General features: G+C 30.8%; 2 protein-coding genes across 2 annotated transcripts; one reads left to right on the forward strand and one right to left on the reverse strand.

Annotated features, from left to right (window-relative positions):
* Positions 1–1,920: 1,920 nt before the first annotated feature.
* LOC109814457 (Ribosomal protein L25/Gln-tRNA synthetase, anti-codon-binding domain-containing protein) lies at positions 1,921–5,847 on the reverse strand. Its single transcript, XM_020378890.3, has 3 exons — positions 5,363–5,847; positions 5,151–5,280; positions 1,921–2,379 (listed from the first exon to the last, which is right to left on the reverse strand). The coding sequence occupies exons 1-3, from the start codon at positions 5,741–5,743 to the stop codon at positions 2,147–2,149; spliced, it is 744 nt and encodes a 247-aa protein (XP_020234479.1). The 5' UTR covers positions 5,744–5,847; the 3' UTR covers positions 1,921–2,146.
* A 2,786-nt stretch (positions 5,848–8,633) lies between these two features.
* On the forward strand, positions 8,634–16,605 carry LOC109814451 (uncharacterized). The gene is made up of 3 exons (XM_020378882.3): positions 8,634–8,783; positions 9,140–10,176; positions 16,285–16,605. The coding sequence occupies exon 2, from the start codon at positions 9,176–9,178 to the stop codon at positions 10,109–10,111; it is 936 nt and encodes a 311-aa protein (XP_020234471.1). The 5' UTR covers positions 8,634–8,783; positions 9,140–9,175; the 3' UTR covers positions 10,112–10,176; positions 16,285–16,605.
* The last annotated feature ends 4,233 nt before the right edge of the window (positions 16,606–20,838 follow it).

Here is a 20,838-nt window from a genome sequence, read left to right on the forward strand (position 1 = left end):
CCAAGTAAGACTTAGTCAAAAGTCACCCACCTTGACCAATACATACATACCCCATTTCTGTAATTCATTCAATTTCACGAACCTTTTCATTGTTTTGGGTAAAAAAAATTACCAACTCTTAAACTCTGTCTTACATAATTATAAATAAGATAAACAAAAAATATATAAATAAAATAATTTATATTTTATAAATATTTTTGTAAGATTAACTTTGTTTTAAACTCGTTTTTTAAGAGTTGTTATAAATCTTCTAAAAGGATAATCTATCATTTTTATACACATTAAATCTAATAGTGTGAAGCATAAAAAAATATATTAAGAAAAATTTAAAATTTATCTATCTTAAATTATTAAAAAGATCGCTTAACATTTATGCATATAACAAATCTAATTATGTTAGACGTGAGATATATATATAAATAAAAAAAAACCTGAGTCTCATAAACTGAAGTAATAAGGTGAATAAAAAAAATATAATTAAAAACATAACAAAAAGAATGAAACATAGAAATATAAAATGTAAAAGTTTATGCTCACGAATAATTTAGTAATGCTCAGGATATAAAACTTCCAAACGGTGTAAGATCTCAAATTTTGTTTATGATTGACATGTATAGCTGAGTAACTTTTCAAGAAAATGAAATAAGTATGTTACTATAAAAAGAGATAGTAATGCTATTAATATTACATATAATTATTACTGATCTCGTAATAAATATATTATATATTTATTATCGTGTTCGAAGCGATAAAGATATGCTTAAAATTACGATAAAAGACAATAATAACATTTCTTTAAAATTTTCTATATAATTTAAAGATACTTGTTAACATTTCTTAAACAATATTAAATTTTGTTGTCTAACTTATCTAAAATAAAATAGAACACGATGACATATTTTATAATTAAATAAAATATACGACAACTTGCATTATCATCTAATTTTCTAATTATGAATTATTACATATGATAAGCTTGTTAGTTTTATAATAATTACCTAAATTATTTTGTTTATTTTAATAGGAATAGAGTATATAAAAATATAAATAAATAGAAATGTAAGATAGAAATATTATGTTAGAGAAGAGAATAAGAAAGGGATAAATTATTTTATTAGAACCTACTAGAAATACTTTTCCTCTAAATTTGAATAAAATAGTCAGAAAATGATCTTTTTTCTGTAATTTTTATAATATATATTCTTTTAAAAATTCAATAAATATTTCTATTTAAAAATAATAGATTAAAAATTACATTTGTAATTAGCATAAACATTTTTTTTAACAATTTATTTATTCCTTTCTGCTCGTCAATATAAGAGTATACAAGTTTTTCTATTTCTTGCTTTCTCCTTTCTTTTCATTTTCTTTCCTAAACATATCCTAAAAGACTTTGTCAATTTTGTTTTTAGCTTCTTATCAAATACAAATGAAATGGCGAAGCCAACTTTAACTGACATCAGCCAAGTGTTTTAAGTACACAAGAAATCAATGGTTATGCAGCTGACCGGAAGAATTTCCATTGCAGAGTAGAAGGTGAAAAGGAAAGACACAAAAAAAACATAAAGTCTTCAAGAACACATGAATACTCAGAACAGAAAGCCAATGAGACATGTCAGAATTTAACGAGACCAATTCTCATGCAGACCGAATATTATACTGTTTCAATAATTCTTATTCAAAGATTCATCCTTTAGCTAAGCTAAACCGCGTCGATACAGACTCATCTTTCTTGTCAAAGTAACTACTGAGATTATTTAAGAAATAAATACTTCTAAAGGGAGATTCACTAAACCTATGTTTGTCCTTCCAAAATATTATCCCAAGAGACATGTCACTTGCAAACGGTGCCTTCGATGCGTGTATATATATTACTATATCCCTAGTCATGTTCAAGAACTTCAATATTTAACTTGTACATGCAGGAAATCAATAATCCATTAGAAAATCAACAGTCACCTATATTGAAACGTCAATTAAGTCTAACACCAAAAACAGTTGTAACATCTTAGGTGCTTGTACTCATCACTGCTACAAAATATCACCAAAATAAATTGTTGGCCATGTTTATTTGGAAACTGCATGTCTGACTCCGCATTTTTTCCAATGAATGTCCTTTTGTCGAATATAACATATTTGCTTTGCTTCATTGATCATTTCCAACAGGTTCTTTGTTTCCCAAACTTGTTGGAACTATTTTACATATGGGCATGTTTTCATTCTTACTAAGAAGCTTCAAGGATGGATGAACCTCCATGTCACGCATGAAAATCCTATCTTCAATATCTAGATTGCTCACATCCACAACAATTTTAGAAGGAATGTGCTCAGATGGACAAAGATATTTAAGACTAGGTCTGATCTTATTCAAAAATCCTCCTGTAATGGCATAAAAGTTTCAACAAATATTAGCATTAGAACCACAAAAATTCCTGCTGATATTATATTTGCAAGAACCGACAACTACCCCCCACTTTCCCAAAAATTATTACATCCAGAGCATCTAACATGAATTATGAATGCTTGTGTTTCAAAATAGACAGCGGCATATTTTAGCAAAGCATAGAATGTAAGTCAATTTGACCAACATAACAGCAGTCTTACGAAGGCAAAACAAGCGAAAGTCATAGACCATTGAAATTTGGAAAGCTGAACACTGATGGTCAGCATATACTACCAAATAAGTACTTTATAAGCTGTAATAAATAATAGGGTTTAATACATCAGTAAGTTCCTAAACTTTTTAGCTATTTTTATTTAGATTTCTAAATTTTAAAATTTGTAATCAGGTCCTTGATTTTCTACCACTTTTGTAATTGAGTCCCCGGAGTTAAGTTGTGACAGCTTGCTACCGCTGCAAAAATAATAATTTGCAACAGTTTTACTAACTCTAGAGGCTAAATTACAAAAATTGTAGAAGCTTAAGGACCTAAGTAAAAACTTTTTTTTTATAAATTTAGTGACCTAATTAAAAATTCTTAAAATGTACCGACTTACCAATGTATTAAACCTTGGTAGTAATTTTGCATAGTCACAATTTTTCCTCCAGTTTTTACCTTTTTCTCTAAATTGAAATTAATTATCAAGGATTTCACTTGTCTTTCACAGTTATCTGGAAAGATTGACCATTCAAAGAAACAATAAATGCTGATGAAGCAGAATGTTAATGCGTTTAACCTATAGTTACATAGCCTCTGGGTAATTACTTTTCTCACCCACCACAGGCAAAATAAAAGAGCATGAGAACAAAAAAAAAAAAGAGAACGTTAAGAAAGCACACACTTCATAGGACAGCCGACCACTGTACTTTAGTCACAAATGTTTGAGAATGATGAATTAACATGTTTTAAGAATGATGAATGTTCTTCAACATCAATGTGTGAGAGAACAGAAATGTCCACGAAGAACAAAAAAAGCAATAATATATATAATTGCCCGGTAACTGCAAAAGAATAGAAGAAATGAAAGTCTATCAACAAGATAGTCCTAGACAAAAACATTTCATACAATCTAAAAAACAATAACAAACCAACATGGTTATAGATGTCAGAATTATTAAGAAATGTCAAACCAGTCATGTCTATCTTGCCCCTATTTAACTTGGAAGCATGCAAACACAGTCCTCTGAAATGCTTGACTCGGGATGTTAATTCCTAAAGGGAATCATTTGGAATTTCTTGATGAGGAAAATCCAAAAGGAACCTTAGTTTTCTATTGGTGTTTGTTGATATGCCAAATTTTCAAAGGAAAAAAGGTTATAAAGTTTTCAAGCTACCAAAGCGATCTCTCTGTCGTTTTGTTTGTTACATAAAAACTTTTGAATTAGCAATTGATTTGATAAGTATGAGCACCAAATTTTCAGCTATAGTATCTCAAACAGAAAAAGTTATTTACAATTTAATAACTGTAAACAACAGTATAAATTCACATTGACAGACAGTTTCACGTTTGGCAATATTTTTCCGTTGATTGCCACTGTTTTTAGGAAAGGTGAAAAAAATTACGCAAAAATAATAATTTTGGTGCCACATCTGAACTTTTGGTTTTAGTTTGGTCCTCTATGTTTAAAACATTTCATTTTGGTTCCTTAGAGTGTCTCTACTGGACGTAAATGGTTCTTCCGTCAATTTTTTTTTTTTGCATTATTAGTGTTAATATTAGCTAATGTAGCAAACACATATATGATATGACATCTCTTACAGTTTGCCATATGTCACTAAGTTGTTAAAAATCAGTGTGGTAATTGGTAAATTAACAGAAGGACCAACTTAGTCTAACAGGGACAACTTAAAGGATCAAAGTGAATCTTTTTAAACTTAAGGGCCAAACTAAAACCAAAAATTCAAATAAGGGACCAAAATTATATTTTAAGTTTTAATATAAGAGTTTAATGATCATATACTGTTAGTGTGATTTTTTTAAACCCTAAACCCTAAACCAATCAAAGATCACCATTGATAGAACTTTTAAAGTAATTATCGTAAAAATCAACAAACTTACCATACATAGTGATTTGTGAGTGGATGACAATGTAAATTGGTTTCCCACTATCAGTGCCTAATTTTCTTAATTTAAATATACTATCAAGATAAAGGAAAATATACACTATCATCCAATCATTCGTCACCATGTATAAGGTCAATTTGGATAAACTTCTCTAAATGCACAATCGGGGAAAAAAAAAAAGAGAGACAAATTAAAATAAACTTTTTTTATGAGCTAAAACTAACTTATTCATAGGTTAAAATTAGTTTATGGATAAAATTATTTTATTTTTCCTTCATATTTTTCTCTTTAAGAAGTATTTTTTGGAGAAGTTTACCCAAACATGCCCATAGTAAACTTGCTGATTTTTCTAATAACTACTCTATAAGTCATACTTAGAAATACTTCTAATTTCTAATTGGTTCACAGCGTAAAAAAATGACACTAAAACAAAGCATTTCAGTAAAGCCAGAATCTCTCTGCTAAGAAATCTCTAAGTAAGGCATACAAAGGATTATCGGTATTTATCATTGAAGGATAGAGGGCTCCACATAAGGGCAATTTATTCATGCATTGCACATTTCATTTCATTCACTCCTTAACTCAAACACCATCTAATGAAGCCCAAACCACGAATTCCAGAACAATTAAATGAAACGAGTTACCTTTCTGAAGACCGGGACAAGCATCTTCCCCTTCGAAAACAACAGGCACGTCCACCTTCAATTTCATTCCGTCCTCAGCCCAAACAAACACCAAATTCAGAATCTGCCCACTCTCTTCGTCCCTGTGAATCTACATTACCGAAAACCACAACTCAAAAACTCAAATCAAATATAAAAAATTATAAACATATATATATATATATAAAAAAAACCTTGATAGGTAACACGGTTCCGGATTCGAGCAAATGAGAGGATCCGGATCCGGCACGGATCTGGAGCGGGAAGCGCGTGGAGCAGAAGAAAGGCGCGTCGAGGGAGCTGAGAACGGCCTTAATCTGCTTCTTCTCGACGGTGAGCAAGTGCTTCTTCGACGCCGTTCGAGCGTCGTGGGATTTTTCTAGAAGGCTCTGAGAGAAAACCACCGCAGGTATTCGACCTTGCATTCGGTCTCTGGTCGATACTCTACTGCCGCTGCTCTCCCTTGGGATGGCTTGGATCGTGTGGTAGTGTCTGCGACGGAACACCGATGTGGAGGAACGGTTCGCCGCCACCGTTCGGAGGTGGCCGGCGGCGGAGCGCCACCACTGCGCCATGATTGTTTTGTCTGTCACTCCGTGTGACGCGAAATGGGGGTTTTGAGATTAGGGGTTTAGCTTCTGGGCCTGTTTGGGCCGTAGTTTTGCCCGGAAGCACACTAGTAACAGTGAAGGATAGCAACAAATTGTTGGTTCATGATATATACACCTCATTTTTTTCTATAAATACACCTCTTTTTTAAAAAAAATAATTAAATTTTTAAAATTTATTTATTTATTTATTTTTTTAATTTTACACCCACAACATTTTATTTAGTAAATTTTTACACATCTTTCCTCTTTTTTTCTTTTTTTTTTTCAATTTTTATATGTACTCTCTTACCTTTCCTTTACCCCACCTATTTTAGTAGCATGTGAAAATTGAAAGAGAAAAAAAGTGTGTGAATAAAAAAGAAAGTAGCAAATTAAAAGTTAAAGGTGTAAAATTAAAAAAATAAAATAAAAATGACAATATTTTATAGTTTTTTAAAAAATAAAGGAGGTGCACTTATAAAAAGGCTCATGATATATACACTTCCTTTATTTTTTAAGTACACCTCCTTTATTTTTTTTTAAATTATAAAATATTGTAGTTTTTTTTTAATTTTCTAATTTTACACCTTCAATTTTTAATTTGCTACTTTCTTCTTCTTTTTCACATACTTTTTTTTTCTCTTTTAGTTTTCACATGCTATCAAAATAGGTGGGGTGAAGGAAAGATAAGGGGGTGTATGTAAAAATTGAAGGAAAAAAAAAAGGAAGATGTATGAAAAAAAATACTAAATTAAATATTGTAGATGTAAAATTAAAAAATTAAAAATTAAAAATATTTTAAAATTTTAATTACTTTTTTTTTCAAAAAGGAGGTGTACTTATAGAAAAAAGGAGGTGTATATATCATGAACCAAATTGTTTAGTTAAGTTAATTTTTTATTATTAAAAGGATGGTATATGTTTTTAGTTTTTTTTTATAGTTTTTTTTATCTTTTCGCGGATTTTTAGTTTTAGTATCTGAATAAATTTGTTTATTACTTATTTTAGTCTCTGGATTTTTTATTTTATTTTTACTTTTAATTTTTAATTTTTTTCTCCCGTTAATATTTTTATCTTTCACGTCAAAAGTTTTGTTTATGGAAATAAAATTCAGAGATTAAAATCAAATAAATTTGTTCAATAACAAAAATAAAAAAAATTTCATAGACTAAAAATATATTTAATTTTTATCAATTTTTTTTTAAGTAAAGTGTGAAAATAATAATATATTCATTATTGATTCAAAGTAGGTTAGATGAGACAAAATGAATGAAAAATATATAATTATGTATTTTTCTTCCCATCTTACTTGTGTATTAGTTGAGTTGGTATATGATTTTATTTATATTAATAATAAAATAAATATTTTTTTAATTATATGTTCAATATTTTTTTCTTTTCCTTTTTACTTTCATTGACATCATCATACACACACTTTTTTTTTAAAAAAAAAATATTAAATTTATATACTTGAAAACTATGAAAAGCCAAATAATATTCAAACAAAAAAAATATAAATATAATGAAAATCGAGTTAAAGTGGCACCATGTTATTATAGTTCATTTTTTTTTAACATTAGTAAGATTTTATAATTTTCATGTAAATAGATATAATTAAACAAGCTTCACATGTGGAATCAATTAAAAGAATTCAAAATCTCGTCCCAATTAGCAACTTTACTTTTATTATTATTATTATTATTATGACTGAAATTAACAACTTTACTTAGTTACATATATAGATCATTCCATTATTGTCATGACTTGAGCACTAACTTGGCAACTCACTTCGTAACAACTTTTACACGGAGGACAACAACTTTATCTCTTTTATCTTGTCCTATGGTCACTATAACTAATGCTTCTTATCAAAAGGTTTGGTAGGCTTTCTCTACTTTTCATAGTGTTACTATATGCCGGAATTTTAGTCACCACGTTGAAGCACTTGTAGATAGTTTCTCTAATAGTTGTTAGGTGTTATTAACATTAAGAATCATGTGTATGAATATTTTTATATAAGAATCAACTTTTGAAGATTAAAAAATAATTGAGGTATAACTCATGGAATCTATTTTAAAGAAATATAAAAAATGAGAGATCTATTTTAAGTTCTCAAAAATGTTAAACTATTAGAGTGAAAAGCTGCTACATTTGTAAAATTAATATGACATGATTCTGTCATTTTTTATTTTTATTTTTTGATATGACATGAATGGTAAAATCCATTTAAAGAGAGTAATAAACTTCCCATATTTTTCGCTACCAGAGATTGTCAAACTTCGAAACAACTTCAAAATATTAATTGACATCCAAAATATTCAACAACAAAAAAAAAGTCTAAATTTTAATGATTAAAATCTTCATCTCAAACTAGTGTCTCATTAATTCTAACTGCGCTACCTTCAATTTTTTTGTGTATAACTGTGATATATACCTTCAAATTGACATTCACTAGACTTTCATATTTTCAACAAAAAAAAAATTATCTAGTTTTAGATTATTTTTTTAATGCATCGCACCAGTAGACTCGCTTTTAGGTTACTAAATTAGTTTTTATATTTTAAAAAAAATTATTTAATGATATTTATATCATTTGTATCGATTAGATGAATAATTAATATGATTAATTTTGAAAACTAGCTAATTAAAGTATACTATCTCGAAATATATTTTTTTTCTTTTTTTGTTTGTTTATATTTCCTTTAAGTTATTAAATGCTTACTTTTCTAACATGTATCATCATATATATATATATATTAATAAATAATTTCGAAAGTTCTGAAAATAGTTACATTGCATGTTTACGTACCAAAAAATCTTCTGATAACATTATATAAATTGCAAAGAAGAATAATATAGCAACGTGGAATAAGGTTGCTCGTGACAGTAGCGCTGAAAATTGAAGAAACTAAAATCGCTTCCATCTCTTCCTTTTTCATCGCATTTCTCGTTCTCAGCCTCAACCAACGATGCCGTGAAAAATTCTATTCTACACGTTGTATTGTAGCCTCCATTTCACACCTCGGTAAGCTCCTTCTCACTTCCTTTCATCTATCCTCTTCATCACTGCGTAGATAGAGTCATATCCAGATTCACCGCTGCAAATTAACTTTCCATGAAATTATAGAATTTTCTTTTTAAATCCGAATTATCCAGATTTAATTTCAATAACATGGATTATTCTAATCCAAAAGCAAAAATCGGTACGTGAAATTCATCTCCCTGGTTCCTGAATTTACATTTGATTAATAACCTAATCTTGTAATCGATTAACCATTTGATTTCCATTGCCTTGGTGATTTGATGATTTGATCTCTCATGCATTGAATGATCAGATCGCGTTTTTAATACGTTATGAAATGATAAATTTGCACGATTCAGGTGACGGTGAAGGAAGAGGAAGGGAGGTTGTGGAAGATGTCATCGTCGAATTCACCGTGTGCGGCGTGCAAGCTTCTGCGGCGGAAGTGCACTCAGGAGTGCGTGTTCGCGCCGTACTTTCCGCCGGACAACCCGCAACGGTTCGCGTGCGTGCACCGCGTGTTCGGCGCGAGTAACGTGGCGAAGCTGCTGAACGAGCTCAGCATGGCGCAACGTGAAGACGCCGTTAAGTCGCTGGCGTACGAGGCGGAGGCGCGCTTGAGGGACCCCGTGTATGGCTGCGTGGGGTTCATCTCCCTGCTGCAGCAACGGCTCCGTCAAATCCAAACGGAGCTTCACAACGCCAAGAAGGAGTTATCCACGTATGTTAGCCCCCAAGCCATGCAGGTTCTCTTGGCCAATCCTGGCATGTTGCCACCCATGCTGCCCCATTTGCATCATCAATCTATGTTCAATAATTGTGGCGGCGCCAACAATGTGGCCTCCCAAGTTTTGGTTGCCCACGGTGGTGGTGGCGGTGACCAGATGGTCATTCGTGACACACCACCGCAGGAGTTTCTAGAAGCTCAGCAAATGGCTCTTGTACCTAGGGATCATCATTTTCATCAACACCACGACCAGTACCAAGATCAACAACGAAACCAACATCAGGATCAGCACCAGGACCAGCATCAGCATCAGCATCAGCACCAAGTTATGTTTCGAAACTATGAGGAGCAAGAGTTTATGAAGTTTGATAATGGGTTTGAGCAGAGTGGTGGTGGGTTTGGGAGCCAGGTGGAGTGTTTGCCTCCTTCTTTGTCTCTTGGAAGCTTTGAGAATGTTGGGCCTTACCCGGTGCAACAACATGGAGAACAACAACATCCCATGGAGGCACAATTGTTGCTCACTCCACAGCAGCAGCAGTCGCAGGAACAACCCCATCAACAACGGTGTGAGAGTGAGGATGGGAGGACTGTTGTTCCCGCTTGATTTCTCAATCAAGTAGTTCTCATGCCCATTTCTCATTTTCTTGCATCTAATGCTACTCAAACAAGGTACAATGCTCTCCTGTGGATTTTGGGTTTATATATGTCTCACATGAGCATTAATATTCAAAACTTTGATTTTTGGATGGTCAAGATTGCAAACACTTAAACCATATCTTTCATTTTACTAGTTATACTTCTATTCTATCACTCTAAACATCTTATTAACATTTATTTATTTTCTCTATTCATTGCTTTCTATCACGATATATTACACATTGTATTTATATTTCTCTAGGTATATATCAATTAGAGTTTGAATATACACCTATCACTTTTCTTTTTATTTTTATTTTTTTGGCTAAATATAATTTGATCAATATGCATAAAAATATATTAAATCAATTTCTATAACAACAAACATTACAATTTGGTTCTTCTCAACAGGAAAATAAGTAAGACATCATGTTAAGGCCTATGGTTTGACAAGTTCATTAAAAATGTTAGACTTAAACTTATAGAAAACTTTTTTTAACTAAACATGTTAGGGTTTAAGCTTTTAATAAAAAGGTCTATTAAGTCTAATAGGCTAGTCTATTTAAAATTAAATAATATTATATTAATTTAATTTAATTAATATATATAATTAATAATAATATATTTAATATTTGGCTCTATTAGCGTATTTAGGCTTATTGATCTATGTTGTGTATTAGAGATTTTTTAACATATACACATGTCTCAACATTGGTAAAAGATATTGTCTACTTTGAGCTTAAGTCCTTATAATTTTACTTTTGGTCATCACTAAAAAAGTTTCCTACTAGTAAACTTTGTGTGTATATATATAAACTCATATTTATCATCTTATTTTAATGATGCGACACTTTGATTATATCCAACAATTCTCTCCATAAACAAAGAATCATGGATTACCCCCCTTTACAACGAAAGCTATCAATCCACATGTATATCCGATGGTGGTCTATAGAGGCCAATCATGCTCTAAGTACTTGTATTGTCGCTCTATCATGAACTCATGATAGAGGAATACGCCTCCTAACCTTCCATGTCATCAAGAAAACTTTCTTCCATATATAAACTCACCATTAGGAAGACTTTTGATAAAATGGATCATATATCCATATCCATTTGCCAACTATTTTACTCATCATGTTGGTCACTTGGTCGACCATTAGCTCTGATACTAATTGTTAGTGATAGCAACTGGATTCTAATAGAAGAAAAAAAAACACCCAACACAAACAAAAAATCATCCAAAAGACCTTCTACCAATAGAAATTTTGTGTGTGTGTGTGTATAAACTCATGTTTGTTCTCTTATTCTAACAATGTGAGATTTTGCTTGTATACAACAATTTATTTATAGGCCTTGTATAAAATACATTGTAATAATGACTTGATAGATTATCACAATGGTACAATATTGCAAACATCACAACTTGAAAACATAATCATCATCTATCCTAAGATTCTCATGCAATAGAAGCTCGAGGGTAACTCGCTTTGTAAGCACCTCTAGCTTAGCAACCTCCAACAAAGGCCTCAGGTAGAAAGATCAAGGCTCACTCAACTACAACATTTGGCTTAATGAGCCCTAGAACACAACTTGGTAGAGACCATTACTCGCTTAGCGAAGTTGCCTAGCTTAACGAGTCAAAAATAGTTAATTTGCTAACAGCTAAGTCTCCCTTGACGAAACCATCTCGCTAAGTGAGGGTCCCCAAGCCTATCATAGAGGCCACACCTTGCTTGGCAAGACTATAGCATTTAGTTGCTCAACTTAGACCAACCATAGTGGCCAAAGCTTGCTTAGCAATCTCATGTCGTTGAATAAAGCTTTATCATGTTCATCCTACTCATTAAGCGATAATTCATTTTCCAACACTTAAACCTTCAACCTATGAAGGTTCACTCAACATTAGGCTTAAAACAACATCAATCAACCAACCAATAATCTTTTTTTACCTCAATTAGTTTTTTAAAAGCTAAAATCAGAAGAAGAGAAGAACTACAAAACCCTTAAGGGTCGACTTCTCTCCACAAATTTGTGATCCATAGAGGTTGACCTTAGCAATTCAAGGAAGGAGATGGAGATTCCTAGATAGATCAGATGAAGAAATGGTCTTCCTAGTCTTAGAGCTCCTCTCTAACTTCTCACTAGAGATTTCTTAAAATGAAACTTATGAAGTTTCAGTTTCCAAAAATTTATATGTACATCTTTCCTTATTTGGTTAAACTACTTGACCTCAACTAAAATTATAGCTCTATAACTTAGCTCTTAAGGATTTTCAACCCTATTTGCCTGTTACCTTCTAAAAACATAAAATTAAACATATAACAATATAAAAATAATCATGTAGAACATATATACAAAAACAATAGTGTTACACATGCCATTTAAATAGGCTTTCAAGTCAAAACAAGCCAAACCTTAAAATAATGCCTATAGAAAATAAATAGATTATACTCAAACTTAGTAATTTTGTTATAGGTCAGTCTCAAGCCGGCCAAAATTTGGTATGACTTGTTTGCACCCCTACTTATCACCATACATTGACGGTTGACTCTATTATGAATTTTTAATTTGGTACCTATATATTATTAACATGTAGTGTGACACCCTCTACCCCAACATACATATATAGTAATTATATAAAATAAATAAAATAAAATACAATTCTTCAACATAAGACGATCAAATCTCCAACGACATAAGGGTAAAGAGTTCACATTCATAAACTTAATCCAAATAACATGTAGAGAAATTACAAGGAAATGAAACTGAGTTTTTTTCTTTTCAAAATGATTTAATAAAAATAACATTCCAATCTAATCCTATTTAAGCCCCGATGTCACATGTCCTATCAGAGCAAATCCCAACATAGAAGCCTAAGCTTCATCACCAACATCCTCAGCCTCATGCTGATAATAACCTGTATGACAGTTGGAGAAAACAACACAAGAGAAAAGGGAGTGAGAAACATCTCACTCTGACTCACAGTGTAGAAATCTATGCCAAATAGCCAAACACAAACAAAAACAAGTATAACATAGATAAATTAATAATAACATCACACTCATCCAAGACATAAACCATTACTTTATCATATAACATTAAGAATGCATATGCATGGACACGGACTACATATTATCATGCATGTGGCGCCAGTAAAACATCACATGGCATATTGCCGCTAGCAATACACGAAGAGTAGTCTAGGAGTACATGCCGGGTCACACTCTCTGCGCACTCTCACTAGAAGGATATACTACCAGAGTCTCGTCGGGATAGCTAAGCCGTGCAAGATACATCCCATGCACACAATGGGCGAGACTGGGACTTCCAAACCGAGCTATCCCCAAGGACTAATCCCCAAAGCTTTTACACTAGGGGGCCTTCTCTGGCGGTGTATTCCATATCGTACCCTTAAAACACTTATGCAAATGATGCATGTCAATCAAGACTCTATGCATTCTCATATCACATTATCATTTCTCATTCCCATATCACATTATCATGTCTCATTATCACTTTTCACATCATCTCATCATATTCATATAGTGTCTACAGAGCACTCAAAATCATATCAAAACTGATATATTTTCAAAAATAAACACATATTTATACATCTCATTCAACAAGGAATACATCAGAACAATCAGAAAGCAAAACAGAAAACATTCATATTTTGTCTGTTTCTCATAGGGTTCCCACAGGAACCCACAGAGCACTCTAATTCATATCAAAACTTGTTTATTTTCAAGATTATATACATATTTACACTCAGCAAATATCAAGAAACACAACAGAAAACTCAAAAGGTAAAACAGAAAACATTTAAAATTTGTCTCTTACAATTATTAATGCATTCCCTTAGGGTTTCCCACAGGAACCCATAGAAATATCAATTCATACGATTAATTACATATAAGAAAACAATAGGCAAAACAGATACAATTGGGAAAAACCCCTCATACATAAGCATACAAAAAATGCAACAAACACAGGATTGGGGGCCAATCCATTACCCAGCATACAATCCCACACCCAGAGCGAGGTTTCTCACTCCCCCCCTTACCTGGATGAGCAGGAGCCGAATCTTGTTGGTCGCCCCCTCTAGGTTCCCCTTCGTCTTCAGAGAGAAAGGAGGAAGAAGATTAGAAAATGAAAAAAATGAGTTTTAGAGAGTGCAAAACGCTTTATTTATAGGCATCAGGTCGCGGCCAGAACGGCCCGTTCCGAATCTGGAACGGCCCGTTCTGGGCACACGGAATACGTACAAAAGCCTCTCCCAGAACGGCCCGTTCCAAAAGCAGAACGGCCCGTTCTGGGGTTTCCGGAACGACCCGTTTCAATGTGGAACGGCTCGTTCTGAGTCAAACTTTGTTCTTTTAAAATCACATCCGGAACGGCCCGTTCCCAAAGTGGAACGGCCCGTTCCAGAGCTGCAAAAATCCAAGACTGTTAATTAATAAATAATTAATTAACATATATATATATATATATATATCAAATTAAAATAAAATATCAAAACAATTTAAAACATGATTTTCTTCAAATAATAATTATAAAAAAATATCATAATTAATAATATTATACCAAATAATTTTCATAAATAATTATTATTAAAAACCTTTAAAAATTCAATCAAATTCATTTAATTAATCAAAATAATTATAAGGAAATAATCTTCATAAATACAAAAATAAATAATAATAATTTGTAGTATTAGTAGAAAAATTTGGGATGTTACATGTAGTGCATTCTTAGTCTAGTTCTTATATGTAGGGATTAAATTAAGAATGTGTTACATGTAAAATGATCAAATTAAAATTGTGTAAAGGGGTCAATGATGGCAAAGACCAAACTAGTAACAATTACACTAAAATGACTTGATTTAATAAGTTTTTACATAGGGATCAAATTAAGAATATAACACGTGGAATGACTAAATTATATGTTTAACCTATTTATGTTATGTCTCTTCTTCTCGCATCATATTACTAATTATAACAATTATTTATCCTTCTTTTCTTCTTATTTTCTTTTTTTATTTCCATTTAATTAATGTGTTTACTAATATACTTTTTCTTAGTTTTGTTTTTTCATTTTCTTTCGCCCCATCTTTCTTTACATCTCACCTTTTTAGTCCAAGAGAAATTTTGGTAATGCTTAGTAATAAAAATATTTTTAATAAAATATTTATTATAAATTAAATTTTATTAAAAGTTATGAAATGAGAGTCTTACTAACCTCACAAGTCATATATAATTTAGTCAGTTACAATAATTATAGGCATGCTAACTATATAAAATAATGTTATTGTGTTTAAAATATTGGTTAAAGTTTGTAAAAGAAAATATTCATTAAAGAATTTAAAGAGATTATTTTTTATGAAAAAATAGCACCAAGGACTTTTATTGTGAATTTCAAAAGAAAATTTCATTTAAATGATATTCTTAAAACACTTATTAACAAGAGAGTGTTGTTAACATTTTCTTATAATGAAAGATGAGGGGATTGAAAATTTTCAATTTTTTTCAATAGTAGTGTTATTAGCACCAATTATGCTTGTCTTCCTTTACCTAATGAAATTATGTTTTGAGTTGTATGAAAGAGAATATGAGATAAAAGGCAAAATCCAATATGGCTTTGACATGCTTTATCTGCTTATGTGGCATCCACTAATTGAACTCCCAACATACACTCCTTTTATGTGTTTAATGACATTCAAACAGTTTTGACTTATACATAAGACACTATGATCTTGATTTTCCATACATATTTACTCTTTCAAATAAGTTTATGTCTGGTCTCATCGAATAAGGGTTTGGCCATTAGAAGGATATATGTCTATTGGTACCAGATGTTCATACTTTCAGATGGATTCAATTTTTTTTATTGCATTCAATAAATAGGTTGAATTGTTTTAAATTATTTAATTGAACAACATATATAATATTCTTTATTTTCCATTTGTTTAAATGATAAATATGTATTTTTTTTTTACCATGGTAATGATAAATATGTATTCAATTGCTTTATCAATATAAGGGTTACATATATTTTAGTGGCTATAAGGCTATTTGATTCCTTTATATTGAAATTTCAAGGTAATAATTGACATATATTATGTTTGGCCCTCTGGTGCAGTTTTTATTTTTGGCTGCAGAAAGTTGCTGGAAGATATAGATGGATAGAGAGCATGAGCAGTAGCTGGTACATGTGAGATTAGTAATCCTTCATTTCATTTTTTCTTTCTTTCTATAACGAAGGTTTTGAAGGTGCTCACATTAAAAAAAGTAAGATGCTCACAGATATTGAAAAGCTTCTTTCTTTCTTCTTTCTATTTTTTTTCTTTCTTTTTTTAGAAGCAACAAAGGTATATTTCATATCTCTGTTTTTTGGTTGAAACAGAATTGTAAATCAAAATTCAGATAGGTTTCAATTAATTAAGACTTTATGTTCATCTTATTCATTATATCATGTTCATTTCTTATAATCGTAAATGGTTTGTTGATTAGATAGTGGTGATGATTATAACCCGCTTTGACAATATTCAAAACTTGTCTGACAATTTATAGATTACAATTTTTTCTAGGACAAATCGTGGGTGGAGCTAGAAACGATTTAATTTGACCAAGAAACAGGAAGAAAAAAAAAAGGAATAAAAACATACACAATAAGTGTACAAAAATACTATATATAACTAATATTTTTTTTATGAGATTGATAAAAAAAAATTATGAGTAAAAAAAATATTGTTAGATTGTATATAAAAGGTTATGAAAATACATCGGACATTCAAGTCTGTATCAAATTCACAAGGACATATACATTGATTAATTAATTCAATTTTAATAGTATTCAGGAAAAAAAAAACAAATTGAAGTTTGAATGAGTGAATTAAAAGTTATCCTTTAATGTGTTCAATTTCATAAAACAATTTAGAATTAATTTATAAATTAAAATTAAAAATATTAAAGATTAAGTTCACTAATTTTTCTCACATTTTTTTTAAAAGGTTAAAGAATTTTATTAATATGATAAAGGGACCGATGGTGTCACATACAAAAACAAGCTAAGCACAGTTCATTAAAATAAACATTCCCCCATATATCCCAACATTCAGGATTATCTCCTCACAAATAAAATACCAAATGTCCAACATGATCAATCTTGAACTAAAATTTCCATCACATCAAATACCTCCCCTTAGCTGAACCATCACATCCTTTATATGCTAGGCACCCACCCTGTCAATCACATTTTGCATCACCGTTCTACCTCTAGCAATGTACTACTGCATAAGTTTATTTTATAAACTGAATCAAATGTATTTATGCTTTTTGCTACACTGAACCATTGTTGAAAAAATGCTAAAAATGTTGCTTCAAATTCTTGTGCCCAACTGAGTAAACACCCCAGCATTCCAAACAACATGACCACAGCCTAGCAAACATGTTACACTCCAAAAACAAATGTTAGTGGACTCTACATTGACATTACATCATTAATTACATGCTGTGAAAATGTCATCTGTAGATAAAATTACTCCTCTGCTTGCTATATTTTGTAACGAAACTACGGTCGTGTAGAAGCTGCCAACCAAAAACTTGTACCTTCAAAGGAATCATTTGTTGCCAAACATTTTTTAAAAACTTCATCCTCTTCTGAATAAGGAGCCAAAAAGTTGTATGCTTCCTTCACTGAAAACATTCCAGCTGAATTTCCCTGCCAAATCCAACTATTCTTCTCCCACTCCATAACATTAACCTCTTCCAAATAAGACTCTAAATTACTTACCAAAGCTTGCTCCAACACAAAACAATTGCATCTGCAATTCCACAACCAAACCACTCCCTCATTCCAATTCCAAATTTTCCTGAGTCACATCTTCTTTCACAGTTAAAGAAAAGAATCTAGGGAATTTACTGAGTCATGATTTCTCAGAGTTCACCTTAAAGCACACCAATTCTTTATGCCTACTTTTAGCAACATGTGTAATCTTATTTGGTATAAGTGTCCCATCCAAAATTTCTTAAGAGTACATAACTTTACTCAATTTATTTGTCAACATTTTATTGAATATAACACTCCCTGGATAAGCATTATGAGTAAGAGAGAAAGCAATTAATTAATATAACACTTTATTAAATTATATGAAAGATTATGGAGTTAGATTCGGTTACATAAATTCTCAACACCGAGAATTAGCTTCTTATGGCTAATTTAAACACACAAAAAGAATGAAGAAAATTCTTAAGAGTTTTATCGTCACAACTTCTTTATTATGCTCTTTTAAGTTATAACTAATTTTCTCTCTCTGATAAACTTTTGATTTTGTGCCCTCTATACTCCTTTAGATGTGGGTTTTGTCGTGGTTTACACGCTTAAGTGACCAACAAGGCCGGTTCAAGCATGAGGCAAACAAAATTCTTGGTTTAGGTCCTTTAGAAAAAATATTTTACATTAATATTTATATAAATTTTTTAAAGTCTATAACTCAAAAGTCACTTTTGTATTTTTAAAAGTCTAGAAGGCCCATCTCCAAAAATATATAAATATAATTATTTTTTCAAGATCCATCTCTAAAATATTTTTATTTTTATATTAAAGGATGTTAAAATATTTTTATTTTTATTTTTATTTTTAGATCTAATAATATTGGACTGACTCTAGTGACCAGATTCGCTTGTTTAAGTAAGTCTTAAAAATCTTCCTTAACAACTCTTTGTCACCTATTGCTTAAAAGAGGGAATGACTCGCTTCAAGCAAGCTTATTATGAAAAATCAATTAAGTTTCTGCCTTTTCTCACTTAAGCAAGTATATGACTTACTTAAACAGTTCTTCAATATAACGTTTGAGAGGTTGTTTGTCAAGTCTCGTTTAAGTGACTAAAGTGGTTTGTTTTAAGTGAAACGCTTAATAAAAACTCTTCATCAACTTTTGTATATCTCAATTCTTTTATTGAACTTTCTCTTCTCATGTTTTCTCTATATCTAAAAGTATATAAAAAAAATGTCTTTGTGGAATTAATTATTCTAATTTTATTACTTATTCTAGGTAAAATCATGATTATGAAATATAAGACATCCCAAATAATTGCCTAATATAACAAAATATATACACATATTTGACAATTAAGAAAACACCATGTGAGGACATCATCATTTAGATTTATTATTGTTTTTTCATCTATATTAATTTTTTAAACCAATTTGTACAATTTGTTTGATTGCTGACATTCTTTTTTTGTTGATTTTATTCATTTTGGATATTACTTTCTCTTACCTCAAATTAAAAGAATGCACGTATGGTATTGTGATGAAGAGTAATTCAATATAATCGTCGAAGAATGACAACTATAATTTAGCGACACAAGAAATCTATAACATGCATAATAGAGGGGTCGAGGTTTTATGGACTGTAGAAAAAAAAGTGAAAAAGAATGGGAGGGATCGAAGAAGAGTCGAACAGTCAAAGAGAACCACGCATAAGAAAAGTAGAGTGACATGTATGAGAAGAAATAAGATAGATTGAAGGATGCACAAACCAATTTTTTTTTAAAAAAATTAATTAGCTTGGTGATAATGTAAAAGTTTTTTTACATGTTCTTTTAATCACGTATTTTCACATCTTTTAGGTTGTACCTCATTTGACAACCCCTTTCCAGTTTTTCCTTTTTTGAGTTTCTTCATAACTTTTCTATAGTGGTGAGTGTGAAATTGAATTGACACATGAACATGATAATAAGTTGGGAACCAACTTGGGCATATGATTATTCCATTTGGATATGTGGTTTAGTATTTTAAATTGGAACATGAAGAGACAAATTTAAAACTGAAAAAAAAAAAACTAATCTAATTAAGAGGACAAAAGAAAACTGTAATATATAGTGGCACAACTTTAAGGGAAACATCTTCATTTCATGTAGAATTATTTATGAATATCGTATAATGTAGAATTTGTTGTTGATTGTGAATCTTGTTTGAGATTGTTAAGCATAACCATTAATTTTTAGGGGGCAACCTAGCCCCTAAATATCATGCAATATGTGATTATTACCTTGTATTGTAATGTGATAGAGCACCTAATTGTTGTTATTGATTTACTATTAAATTTTTTCTGATGGCAATTTACTTGTATTGTAATAATGGAGAAGGTTTAAATTTACATATCGTGTAAGAATGACTTGTATATTCTTTGAGTTGGTGTATTAGTAGTTTATTTTTCATTAATTAGTTGTTTAGATGTCATTAATTCTATTTGTAGTTGACTTAGCATGATATATATAACCTTTCAGATACATCAGAATCCACTAACATAAGCATATAAAATAATAAAGATGGAAAAAAAGTTCGAAAATAAACTATACTAAATAAAAAAGTTTGCAAATTCCCTCGGATAGAAGTATCACATAATAAAATGAAATCAAACCAAAACTAAAACAAAAGACTAATAAAGTAATTACACAAGGAAAACTAAATAAGGTCCTAAAATGAAGAAACCAACAAAAACATGAAATCATAATTACAATCCCAATGTCATATCCTATCAGAGTACAATACCTTGTATGAGGCCTAATACTCATCTCCAACCTCATCATTTAAGTGGTGATCCTCACTCGAAAAAGCATATACAAAACACCAACAAAAGGAAAAAGGAATGAGAAACGTCTAACTTTGGCTACTAGGGTAGAATAT

Source organism: Cajanus cajan, chromosome 2 (assembly GCF_000230855.2).
Source record: "Cajanus cajan strain Asha chromosome 2, NIPB_CcT2T_4, whole genome shotgun sequence".
NCBI classification, from domain to species: Eukaryota; Viridiplantae; Streptophyta; class Magnoliopsida; order Fabales; family Fabaceae; genus Cajanus; species Cajanus cajan.

Excerpts from the sequence above, each read along its gene's own strand:
- LOC109814457 (XM_020378890.3), bottom strand. The coding sequence starts at position 5,743 with ATGGCGCAGTGGTGGCGCTCCGCCGCCGGCCACCTCCGAACGGTGGCG. Across the intron at positions 5,281-5,362 it reads GAACCGTGTTACCTATCAAG|ATTCACAGGGACGAAGAGAG; the intron begins GTTTTTTTTATA and ends TCGGTAATGTAG. Across the intron at positions 2,380-5,150 it reads TTGTCCCGGTCTTCAGAAAG|GAGGATTTTTGAATAAGATC; the intron begins GTAACTCGTTTC and ends ATGCCATTACAG.
- LOC109814451 (XM_020378882.3), top strand. The coding sequence starts at position 9,176 with ATGTCATCGTCGAATTCACCGTGTGCGGCGTGCAAGCTTCTGCGGCGG.